Source organism: Salvia hispanica, chromosome 4 (assembly GCF_029641045.1).
Source record: "Salvia hispanica isolate PSC_SH4W2 chromosome 4, Shi_PSC_v1, whole genome shotgun sequence".
NCBI classification, from domain to species: Eukaryota; Viridiplantae; Streptophyta; class Magnoliopsida; order Lamiales; family Lamiaceae; genus Salvia; species Salvia hispanica.
The window spans coordinates 10,684,005-10,696,337 of NC_142695.1; the positions used below are offsets into that span (position 1 = coordinate 10,684,005).

The 12,333-nt window shown below is 36.6% G+C and overlaps 2 protein-coding genes across 2 annotated transcripts; both read left to right on the forward strand.

Moving 5' to 3' along the window:
* Window positions 1-834: 834 nt before the first annotated feature.
* HRS1 (Histidyl-tRNA synthetase 1) lies at window positions 835-6,988 on the forward strand. Its single transcript, XM_048094385.2, has 11 exons — window positions 835-1,184; window positions 1,382-1,477; window positions 3,108-3,196; window positions 3,379-3,508; window positions 4,102-4,194; window positions 4,526-4,600; window positions 4,769-4,886; window positions 5,242-5,384; window positions 6,114-6,242; window positions 6,407-6,570; window positions 6,713-6,988. The coding sequence occupies exons 1-11, from the start codon at window positions 873-875 to the stop codon at window positions 6,849-6,851; spliced, it is 1,488 nt and encodes a 495-aa protein (XP_047950342.2). The 5' UTR covers window positions 835-872; the 3' UTR covers window positions 6,852-6,988.
* Window positions 6,989-7,998: 1,010 nt separating this feature from the next.
* LOC125193970 (uncharacterized) lies at window positions 7,999-12,306 on the forward strand. The gene is made up of 7 exons (XM_048091942.2): window positions 7,999-8,145; window positions 9,120-9,567; window positions 10,264-10,316; window positions 10,500-10,564; window positions 10,651-10,729; window positions 11,507-11,815; window positions 11,948-12,306. Exons 2-7 carry the CDS (start codon window positions 9,140-9,142, stop codon window positions 12,100-12,102), a joined length of 1,089 nt encoding a protein of 362 aa, XP_047947899.1. The 5' UTR covers window positions 7,999-8,145; window positions 9,120-9,139; the 3' UTR covers window positions 12,103-12,306.
* The last annotated feature ends 27 nt before the right edge of the window (window positions 12,307-12,333 follow it).

The window sequence follows — 12,333 nt, forward strand, 5'->3', positions numbered from 1 at the left end:
TGCACTACTTTTGTCTAAAGTTAGTTGAGCGTATTCTTTTTTTTGGATTGTCCCAAAATAGTTGGGTTATTTTTTTATTTGGCAAAAACTTTTTCATATCTCACATATATTTTATTCACTCTTTATCTCTCTTACTTTACTCTCTCCATTTTACTACCTCCGTCCACCAAAATTTGTCTCATTTTTTCATTTCTGTCCGTCCCCCAAAATTTGTCCCATTTCACTTTTACCATTTTTGGTAGTGGACCTCATATTTCACTAATTCATTTCTACTCACATTTTATTATAAAACCAATATATAAAAATAGTACCCATAATCCACTAACTTTTTCAACTCACTTACCATTACATTTCTTAAAACTCATGCCGGATCAAAGTAGGACAAATTTTGGTGGACAGAGGTGGTAACTTTTAACACATCAATTTAATAAATCCTGCTCCCAAAAAATGCCTCAACTAGGATGGAGGGAGTATATAAATGTGATAATTAAAAAATTACCCCTCTATCTCAAAAATATAAACTTTGAAAATTGGATGAGTTTTAATGCAAAATTGGTAAAATAATAGAGATACAAAGAAAATTATGTGTTGGAAAATGAGTTCCATCTAAATAAAGAAAAAGATAAATAGAAAAAATTATATTTTTAGGGGACGGCCAAAAATAATGAAAAAGTTTCTATTCTTGGGCGAGGGAAGGAATGAGTATAATTTAACGACCGATTAGATCAACTGAGTACTGTACAACTAATAGTTGTTTATCGACTTAAATAAAACAAATAAATTCACCGTGATATTTCATCTTCTCCATCTCTATTTAATTAAGTTTATTTTTGTGCGCTGAGCTGAGTGAGTCCTGAGTGGGTTGAGGCAAAATGCGTGCGATAACCAACTGTTCCTTCCTTATCCATTACCGCCACCCCTCCGCCGCCGCCGCCTTCCTCCGCTCTCTTCGCCACCCTCTGCCCCTGGACGCTCCATCTTTTTTCAAAAACAAAGCTCTCTCCACTTCCGCCTCCTACTCTGAACTAGATAATGCCCGAACCGGTCGATCCAGCTCTCTCACCTCCCATCCGCCTTCTTCTGATGTCACGCAGAAAATCGACGTTAATCCGCCCAAGGGAACTCGAGATTTCCCTCCTGAAGAAATGCGGATGCGCACTTGGCTGTTTCAGAATTTCAGGGAGGTCATTTTCCAAAATTACCAAAACTAAGATATTTGATTTACTCTGCTATGCACTGTTTGGACGAAATTAACAACTTGGGATAACTTTACCTGAAGATATTGTTAATGCGATTTCTCAATTATGCAATAGGGAAGGATTTTGAGTTATTATATTAAAGGATGTAGTCTCAAATGTGCGAGGATTGTTGAATATTTTAGGTATCGCAGTTATTCGGTTTTGAAGAGGTTGATTTTCCCGTGCTCGAGTCGGAGGCACTGTTTGTGAGAAAAGCTGGGGAGGAAATCAAGGACCAGGTTCTTCTCGTTTTAGTTTCATGATATATTGATTAATATGCTGTTTTCTTTCCGTGAAGTCAATCGACTCAATAAGTAGTATTTCATTTTTTATGTCGAATTAAAAGGCAATAAGCTGATGTGTGATAATGATCTTCTATCTTTAATCAAACACACACCTCTCCCTTCATGAAGTGTCCATGTGCATTGCTATAAAGAAATTTCTGGTGTAGATTGACTGATTTTGAATTGTTAGTGCCCCCTGATTTGTGGGCCGCTCCCCCCCATCTCCTCACGCTCTGGATTCATACCTAATCACTCTGGTGCGTCGACAAAAATGATTGATAGCTATGTGGCACTGCACATGACATGACAGGAGGGCTCTTTCTCCGTTTACATTGCTATTTTTGAAGCCTGTCTAGCCCAAACACATGACATTCCTGGTCATCAACATGTAGGATTTTTCTATGTGTATTAAAGCCTAGCATTCACTTGCAACTTAAGAATCTGAGCATCATGAGTTATGCCTCTGCACAAATGGACAAGCTGATTGTTCACTTGTTCTTGCTATGCCCCGAAGCCAATTGCACGTCTTCAAGTTCCATTGTCCAGGACTGTACCAACCTGCAACGATGCTACGCCATACTCCAAACCACCGTCTTCTCCGGAGGCCCTACTCTCTCTCTCTCTCTCTCTCTATCTTTGTTAGCTTCTTAAGTGCCATACTCATCTTTGCCCCCTGCACCTGTCATTTAATGCCGTAACAAATGGGGAATACAAGTGTAATCAGGCATCCAACACCTGTTTCCTCTGTAGCCTTAAGTACAGCCTCACTTACCGTTGTCCCTCAATTTTGCAAGTTATGGTAAATTGTTCGGATGCCTTCACAGTTGATGACAACCTGTTTCCAGCCAGCCCGCGTCACAAGATTACGTTAACGGTGAGAGTGACGTCTTGCCATGGGTGGTTCCGCGTCCACCATGAGGACAAGGCTGTTTCTACCCCTGGAGCAGGTTATAACGATCAGCTGTGGTGTCATCCTTATCTTTAGTTGTTGGTTATTATGTTACGAGTAGGAGTCCTTTGTTTAGTAGATTTTGTTGCTTATCTTTAGATTTTTGTGTTTATCTTTATTCTTTAGTCTCTAGTATTGTAGCAGGAATAGAAGTCTTTAGGTTCAATAACCTTTGAGGTTAGAAAGGGGGAGGTTGTGTTTTTGAAGTAGCTTGTATTGGCATAGGTGAATGCCTTACAAGTGGAGTTGGCATTCTTGTTCAGATCAATTTCATTCGTCTTGCACTCATTTATTCGAGTAATTTTCGTGTGTGGTTTGTTCAAATAGTTTGTGCTCTTATTTGCGGTCATTTTTTGCCAACACTTAGTGTGCATTCGGTCAGAGCCAATAACAATGTGTAACTAGACATGGGTTATCGGCAACTTCAATCATGGAATGGGAGACGTGATTGCGGTAAGAGTCGTGCGATGATGATCTTACCTGGGGTGGTTTTAAAGTTTTTCTGAAATAAAATTTTGTTAGAAACCTGAAATGCACTATAAAGACTTAAAAATCTCAAGATGACATTTTTATGACAGAGTTCGTAATTTTTTCACCAGGTTACTTACAATATTCTTTCTTCTTGTATGGATGAAGCTTTATTGCTTTGAGGATCGGGGCAATCGTAGAGTAGCTTTAAGACCAGAACTCACTCCTTCTCTAGCGAGACTAGTGCTACAGAAAGGGTAAGTTTTTGACATCTTATATCTCATCTTTCACTATATTTGGTAACTTAAGGACCACTGTGGTTCTTTTTCCAAAAATATTTGAATGTGCTGGAGATAGTTAATATTTTTTTGATAATTCTTGTATCCAGCCTCAGGTACATATGCCAGATTTTGATCTCCATATTTTTCTCTCTGTCCAGAAAATCAGTATCCCTTCCGCTAAAATGGTTTGCCATTGGACAGTGCTGGCGATATGAGCGAATGACCAGGGGACGCCGTCGTGAGCATTACCAATGGAACATGGATATTATTGGTGTACCTAATGTTACAGTAAGTTAACTAATTATCTCATAGCTTTTTGTGGTTACCACATTCCTTTGAGTAGATCCACATAAAGGCTATGTAGAACCTAGGGCCATCTAAGCGTGCAGATTATTTGCTCTGTCACTTACTACCTGTAAGGGAGTTATCTATTTTTCTGAAATTGTACCCTGCCTAGTCTACCAAGACTAATTTTCATCTTAGTTTTCTCAATTATATTGAATTGAGGCAGTTTTATTTTTGAACTTTAAACACGTTATCTAGTCTGGAAATACTTGGAATTGTGTGTATACGGATTCTAATTTACTTAGCTGTTATGAGTCAGCATAAGAGGTTTTTTTCTGGTCATTTTCTGAACATGATTGTGACCTTGAAGGAGGACAGTTTCTCGAGCAAACTTGGCTGTGCATGAATATTTGAATCTTCACGATCAATAATTAAAACAAGACTGATTTCAAACTATGGTAACCTGAATATGAGATGTGCAGTATCACTATCTTCTATTTTGTCGCATATCTAGGTTCTCAGTGCCATTCAATCCCAAGTCAGAGCTCTATGATTAAAAAATAGTATATTGTTTCTGATGATCCATGCACTATCAGGCTGAGGCAGAGCTGATTTCTTCCATTGTTACCTTTTTCAAACGCATTGGAATTACAGCATCAGATGTTGGGTTTAAAGTTTCAAGTCGGAAGGTATGAAGGTAGATGTTTTTTCATTTAGATGTATACTCGGAGTCCAGGATATTGAAAATTAGAATTTATATGATTCATTTTCCCCTTTCCCTTTTTGTTTTTGGTTGGGTTCGGGAGGGGAGGCATTGCTATGAAGGTTTATTTAATGAAAACTAAATCACTTACCATTTAGTTCAAAGTTTGTGATTCAGACTTCAGACATTAAGTGAAAACCTTTCTACCTACCAGAGTGGGGTATATCATTACCAATAGAAATTTTGTTCAGTTCTTTTTTTTTTTTTTGTGCAGTGATGGTTTGCCTTAATATATTGTTATTCTTGCTTTTTTGCAGGTTTTGCAAGAAGTGCTCCAACGCTACTCAGTACCAGATAGCTTATTTGGTAGGGTTTGTGTAACAATAGACAAGGTCAGTTTGATAATGAAATGGTCATGTGTATATGCACACACATTTAATAATTTTACATAAACACTTTTTGCATCTTATTTCCATCCATCTTTCTCATGCTGAGTTTAATATTATATTCTCTGACCTGTCTTGTTACGCTTTTATTTGGTTGTTTTTTATTTTTAACAGTTGGAGAAGATTCCCATTGATGACATCAAGAATGAGCTCAGGGCTGCCGAGTTATCAGAGCAGGCGGTTGAAGAGCTACTACAAATCCTTACAGTGAAATCCTTGGAAGAGTTGGAAGGTAGTATGTTAGACATAATGTGAATTTTTGTTTTGCGTTGGCATCATAGAAATTGAGATTGACATTTGATCATCCTATTTTGAGGCTGCTATGAAAAGAGGAAAGGGGCTAACTTATATTAAGTTAGGAGGGCTGGATATGTAGAAGCTGGGTAGACCAGTGCAATTATGGTTTATTTCTTCTGTATTTTGATATCTTGTCAGACTTCTGATATTGACTGAAGTTACAAAAAGTTATTTGTCAACTTTGGGACTGACAGACGAGATAAAACTGTTAAAACTGAGACATTTTTATTTTCCGATGTATATGAAGAAATTGCAATGTTAATGTTTTGTTTGCTTATGCATCATTACAGAGAAACTAGGCACTTCATTTGATGCTCTTACTGAGTTAAAGCAACTATTCTCACTTGCTGAAAAGTACGGTTATTCCGAGTGGATCCAATTTGATGCATCAATTGTCCGTGGCCTAGCCTACTACACTGGAATTGTTTTTGAGGTATAGATAGATTATAGTAAATCTGTTAAGCAGATCTTTATATGTTTTAATGGCTTACTTGATTACTATATATAGTTGGAACTTGTCAAAATAATGACACCCTCGACTTATTAAAGTCATCTAAGGGTAAGGCCATAAATGTTATACTATGAAGTAGAGATAATGTAATATAGCAGCTCTGGATTTAAGATGTGAAACAAGTTAAATTGAAGTGATCTGTGATCCCAGTGAAAACTATGTTAGCTTTCTTCCACATATGAATCTACCATCTGAGCCTTTTCTAAGTATGACTCTTATAGGTTAGAGGGAAGTTGCAGTCTCTAAACAATATACCTCATACTGGTAGGTAGGAAGCATATTTGTGAATTGTGATACTTTTCCACTGCAGGTTTTATAATAACTACCACCACTAACCAGAGTTAAAGCATAGAGGTCAGCTTGATAAGTAGTGGCTTGAACAAGTGCGGAATTTTAGTATGAACCATGGCCATCTAGGTTCTAGTCTTGTATGAATGGCACATGTTCAACACATTATTTTGTCTTAATAATATAGCCATATAATTATCCACTCACCACCCTTTCTTTCATTTGCAACCCTCTTCCTCTCCTGCACATTAATGATGCACTGAGAGCACATCTATGATCTATTAGCTTGAGTATATCGGACCTTTTGTACAAGAGAATCTATAACTCTTTTGCTTTCAACTGATACCATGGTTCTCTTTACAGGGATTTGATCGAGAAGGAAAGCTGAGAGCTATTTGTGGCGGTGGACGATATGACAGACTACTGTCCACTTTTGGAGGTGAAGATGTCCCAGCCTGTGGGTTTGGATTTGGGGATGCAGTTATTATAGAAGTGAGTACAATTTATTCCATCTCCTCTTGCAGATTAGGCTTTTTGGCATCAGCATTCAACTGCCACAATACAACTCCATTCCCTTAAATCAACCTTTCTTCTACAACCATCTAAAGCATCTTTCTTGATTTTTTGATCCCCACCCAACTTCATATTCCTTACAGCTGCTAAAAGATAGAGGACTTCTTCCAGAACTTAGCCCCCAGGTACAGAATGTTGTCTGCTCGTTGGGTCAGGATCTACAGGGCGCAGCTTCTCTTGTTGCTGCTAGACTCAGGGAAAAGGGCCAAACTGTCGACTTGGTTTTAGAGAACAAACCACTTAAATGGTAAGTGTATTTTTTGTCCGAGCATCTGATAAATCAAAAGAAAAAAATCTTCGAATGTTTATACCCTCATATGGTATACACCAAAAGCTGTTTCAGATATCCCATGTTCTTTCAGTCTTAGTTCTTGACTCTAATATGACAGGGCGTTTAAAAGAGCAGCAAGAGTGAATGCCCAGAGACTAATAATAGTGGGGAGTTCTGAGTGGGAAAAAGGCATGGTTGGTGTCAAAGTTCTTTCATCTGGTGAACAGTATGAGATCAGAATTGATGAACTAGAATGACAGTTGTAGATTTTAATATATATTTTCTGGAAATAGGTTTAACATCATTATTACTACTCATTTTTCTTTTCCTTTTTTAATGCTAATACTTTTAGTGGCCTATTCAGTAATAGCCATTACAGTTCACCTTTTTTCAACATTACTTTCTTGATCTATTTTCAGTGTGCATAATAAACTGAAAGTCAGATATTCCCGCTGTTAAAATACTATACATCCGTCACGAATGTAGATATCATGGTAGAACTGTAGGAGATGTTGTTTTGTGTGTTAAGTAGTGAAAGTAAATATATATTTTTTATATGTTGTGTGAGAATTTTATTTATAGAAAGAAAATGTGACATGCTCTGTGGGATAAACTAAAATAGAAAGTGTAATATCTACCTTTGGATGATGGATCAATGGATGTTCATTCGTGCAAATTTGTGTTCTATGGGTGGACTTCACAAAAGATATATCCACTTTGTCCGCCAATGCTTGTCTTGTTTTTTTTTTTTTCAATTCGTATGCAAATATATGTCTCATTTACTTTTTGTTACTTTTAGTAAGACCTCATATTTCAATCATATTTTATATCAAAATCAATATATAAAAGTAGGATTTACGTTGTATAAATTTTTGTCATCAATTTTTCTTTATATTATTTCTTAAAATTCGAGTTATTAACTTAAGTATTGGCAGATGGACGATGTATTTGTTAAATAAAGAAGGGGGTTATTGAGGAAACACTTCAAAGATATTTTCCACAACCTTTCCTAATCCAGCAAGAGAGAGTGTATTTTTTGTTGACCTTGTTTTTCAGTAGTGGAGTACTTTTTTTTCTTCTTTTGTTCTTCATCTTAATAACCACAATGCAAAGCCCAATGCAAAAAAAAAATCGGCCTAATTTTAGCCCATTAAGTATCCAATTTATAAATTAAAGTTGATTTAGTTATCTTTCTATTTAATTCAAATTAAGTGATTTAATTAAAATTAATATATGATCTTTTAAATTCCCACGAAATTCTGAATATTAGAATTACTTTCTCAAATTTTCAAGATATAATAAAATGTTTTTTACTTATTCAAAACATTTTCTCAAATTAGAGCTCCCGAGGTGGAAAGATGCCATTCTCCTAAAAAGTAAACAGGCTCGCACGTGCCGCAGGATTCCTTCACACGTGCGAAGGTTCTATAAAAGTTCAAACGCGAGTGGAAATCGCATAGCGAAAAAGGAACAGGAATATTCAGCTTCCTTATTCGTTACCCCGCCAACACTCCTCGGCGAATCACCGGAATATCCCATCTCCGGCCCAAGGTACGGTGCATGCCTTTATTGCTAATTTCATTTTTCTAGGAATATTTATCATAGTTCAAGTTCATCAATGGATTGCTTTGTTCCACAGCCTTTTTTTCTGTTCGGAGGCGAATTTAGATGAGTTAGATTCTCTGTTAATCGTATTTATTTTGAATGATCATCTTCAGTTTGGATTCGGAGTTATAAAATGATGATTTATGCTGCCTTTTCTGTTTCGAAAATCGGAAAATGTAACTGTGTCGCGAAGTTGCTGATATTTAGTTAAATTGAACACCTTTATTGATACCTGAAGATTAAAGTTTCTGCACTAGCTCGACGAATAGTTTCTTTGATACGTTTGACGATAGTTATGTTTTTTTGTAACTGTGACTAAAGAGGTACTCCCTCCGTCCATGATTAAATGTCCCATATCTAACCGGCACGAATTTTAAGAAATTGTTTGACTTTTTAAAGTAAAGTGGGTAGAAAAAGTTAGTGTATTGGATTTATATAAAATGTGAGTGGATTGAATTAGTTGAATGCAGAGTCCGCTTACCAAATATAGTAAAAGTGAAATGAGACATTTATTGGTGAATGGAAAAGGAAAAATGGGATATTTAATGGCGGACGGAGGGACTATATGTTATCGTTGCTAAGAACCAGGGTCATCGAGATTTAATAGTAACGGTTAATTAGAGTAAATTAAGCACGATGGTTTATTTATTTCTGTATTTAGAGGTGGTGATCATAGAAAAAAAGTTAATGGCGAAGAAGTGTGATCCCTACATCCGGGATTACACCTGTGTGAGAGTGTCATATTTTTTTGTTAAGGTCTTTCTGCTTTTGTGACAGCTAAAACTATATGGTGTGAAGTGGCTGCTAGTTTTTTAAGAAGTTCTCATTTATTGTATTAGATGGACATTTGAAATCAGCACAAGTATATGACTTTAAAGTCTTTTATTTCTTCTCTCTAAATTCTCTGTCCATTTGGATAGGTGCAAGTGTTCGTGTTGGTATGCCGTACCTGGTGCGTGAGCATTTATTTATTGGCAACATTGGTGATGCTGCGGATGTTCTCCAGAAGGACTCTAATGAAATCACACATATACTGTCAGTTCTTAGTTCAGAATCCATTTCTTTCTTCTCGGAGTGGCGTAGTGGGATCTCAATTCCGTGCAAAGAAATCCGGAAGGTCTATGCTGGGGACTCAGGATCGGAGGATGTTCCACATGACATGTCAAAGTCTGCTTTATCACCAGATAAGCTGCTTTATTCACTGGAGTATGCTGGTAAGGATTTGAAGATTGTGAGGATGGCTGTACCTATAAGGGATATGGAAAGTGAAAATTTGCTGGACCATTTGGATGTGTGCTTGGATTTTATTGAAGATAGTAGGAAAGAAGGTTCAGTTCTTGTCCACTGCTTTGCAGGCGTATCAAGGAGGTGTGGAATATAATTTTGACTATGTCATGTCTCTAATTATACTAAACCTACTTAGGTGGTTTGTTGGTTTGCTCTATGGTTTTTAGACATCATAATATTAGTACTAACTTCCTTTCCTTGCACTAATAATTGCCTCTACATTATAATATTAAGCATGACTACAGAATTATTTTTTTGATAAAGCTAAAACTTCAGTAATTTTTTATTCTGATGAGAATGAAATACCAAAAAGGGTGGCTAAAAGCTTACAAAGATCGAAAAGATAATAGAGAACTGGAAAAGGCGGGCTTGGTCAAGTGCCTGATAAATTAGTTTATATCTAAAACTTTAATGAAAATTTTCCTCAGCTGTTCGTCTTTCTCATGTAGATGAAGAAGGTTCCATTATTTACCAACTTCCAAGTTTTTCAAGAACTCTATTAGCTATTTAATACTTAGCGAACACATGCCTAGCATAATTGTTTTCCTTTCCCCTCTCATGGAATGACTTCTTTATTTATATGTAGACTTGTAGTTGAACATTTATATGTCGACACACTGATTTATACAATATTTTTATTGACGGCCAGACTATCATGGTGTTAAGGTCAGACTTTTTAATTGAATTATGCGTGTACCCGGTGTTGGCTTATTTACATCTTCTTGTTATCACTCTACTAATTGTCATGCAAAATATTAAAATTAGTATTCATTGCAGTGCAGCAATAATTACAGCATACCTGATGAAATGTGAACAGCTACCATTAGAAGGTTTGGAGCTGTCCTTTTATTGTTGTTTAAAGTGCATGCACATGCCATTTTACTAAATATATTTTTGATTTATTTGTAATTAAGCATTTTTGTGCTGCTACTATCAACTTAATTTATCTACTTTTGTTTTTGTTTTATTTTGAATGTGTTAAAACTCTTTTTGGTTCTTCTTGTGATTATAAGATGCTATTGAATCCTTGAAGCAGAGCTGTGAATCAGTGGGCCCTAATGATGGTTTCTTGGAGCAGGTATTTATTTTCAAATCTGTGTTAGTTCATAATTATTAGTGCATTTTTAGGTTGTGCGTGTTACTCACCTGTCACCGTTGTCGCAGCTGAAAATGTTTGAACAAATGGGGTTTAAAGTTGATCGTGCAAGCTCCATATACAAGCGCTTTCGGTTAAAAATATTAGGTGAATATTTTTTCCTTGAATGATTTTGTTGTACCCCTTTTCACGTTTATTGTTTTATTTCTATAATTCTGATACCGTATTTCTTGATTTGCTTAATTAAACGAAGTATGAAATGTTCTAGAAAAATATTACGTGGTGGTTGTACTCATGTAGTAGCCAGCTGATCACAATTCACAGCTAGTCTCTGACTTGGGTTTTAGAGCTTAGTGGGTCGTTGCAATTGTTATTCAAATTGATCTACTTCAAGTCTTCAACTAAGAAAGAATTATGTACTCTCTCATTTGTTGACAATCTTAATATTTGTCATTCAACCTAAAAAAGTTAATTTATAAGAAGAAAAAAAGCAGTTGTTTTGCATCATAAGATTAGTTGTATGAATATCTGATGTATATTGATTTCATTCCACACGTCTCTATACTCTAATGATACAAGAAGATTCCTTTAAAATTAGCTTGACAATTGCTAATCACAATAACCTACTCCTCGTTCTTTTTTTCTTGGAGTCCAGTAAAATGGGCAATGGTTAGGTATGTTGATAAACATATAAGATAGGAAGCCCTAACTTAACCCGAAACCATGGTCAAAGGTAAAAGGTTGACTCTCTCTTATATGCTATTCCACGCTTTCGTGTGAAACCGATGTGGGATAGTATCATATGTCCTCTATGGACTGCATGTACTGAGGTGCATTGAATACTAATTATGTTGAATTATCTTTTCCAACACCATTTTTTCATTCATTGATGCCTGCATGGGGTTCTTCTGAACGGAATAACAGGTGATTCCTATAATCGTGGGGAACAAATAGATGGTTCGAAGTTTGGTGCAGATCCTGGATTGCCAGCAGGAACTGTTTCCTCAAATGCTGAAGCATCACCTGGCATACAGGCCCCTCCTACTCGTGCATTCCGATGCAAAAAATGCCGTAGAGTCATTGCATTGCAGGAAAATATTTTGGATCATGTTCCAGGAGAAGGTGAATCATGCTTTGATTGGCATAAAAGGAGGGGTGGAAATCCTTTCAGAAGACCCAGTGACGAGGAGTGTTCTTCCATCTTTGTTGAGCCTCTTCGCTGGATGAAAACAGGTAGGATGACTTAAGCTATCTCATCCAGATTTATGGTTATTTGTTCAGTCTTGGACTTTCTAAAACTGCTTGTGACACTAATTCCTTGAACTATAAAATGGATAATTGATGAGTGTTTTTACAATTTGCCAGTGGAAGAAGGTGGTCTTGAGGGCAAGCTGACATGCGCCCACTGTGAAGCTCGACTAGGTTACTTCAACTGGTCAGGGATTCAGTGCAGTTGCGGGAGTTGGATCACACCGGCCTTCCAGCTTCATAAAAGCCGAGTGGACATCAGTACTCTCTAGATCCAAACTGTGGAAGTTCCATCGACTGCATTATATGTGCTTTGGGTCTTGCCTCAAGCTATGATCTCATTTAGTCCACTCAATCATACGAGTATAAAATTTGTTTGAAAACGGCTCTTTCCTACTTGTGTTTGAATAATTGCGAATTTGCCGGTCTATTCTGGCATGAGTTCGATTGATGAAGTAAATTTTGTGTTTCCTGCTTGTGATTAATGTGCATCTTCTGCTTGC

Bases quoted from the DNA above. Each gene is read 5' to 3' on its own strand.
- HRS1 (XM_048094385.2), top strand. From the start codon at position 873: ATGCGTGCGATAACCAACTGTTCCTTCCTTATCCATTACCGCCACCCC. The intron at 4,887-5,241 runs GTAGTATGTTAG...GCATCATTACAG, and splicing joins ATCCTTGGAAGAGTTGGAAG to AGAAACTAGGCACTTCATTT. The intron at 6,243-6,406 runs GTGAGTACAATT...TATTCCTTACAG, and splicing joins GGGATGCAGTTATTATAGAA to CTGCTAAAAGATAGAGGACT.
- LOC125193970 (XM_048091942.2), top strand. From the start codon at position 9,140: ATGCCGTACCTGGTGCGTGAGCATTTATTTATTGGCAACATTGGTGAT. The intron at 10,317-10,499 runs GTTTGGAGCTGT...TGTGATTATAAG, and splicing joins TGAACAGCTACCATTAGAAG to ATGCTATTGAATCCTTGAAG. The intron at 10,565-10,650 runs GTATTTATTTTC...CCGTTGTCGCAG, and splicing joins ATGATGGTTTCTTGGAGCAG to CTGAAAATGTTTGAACAAAT.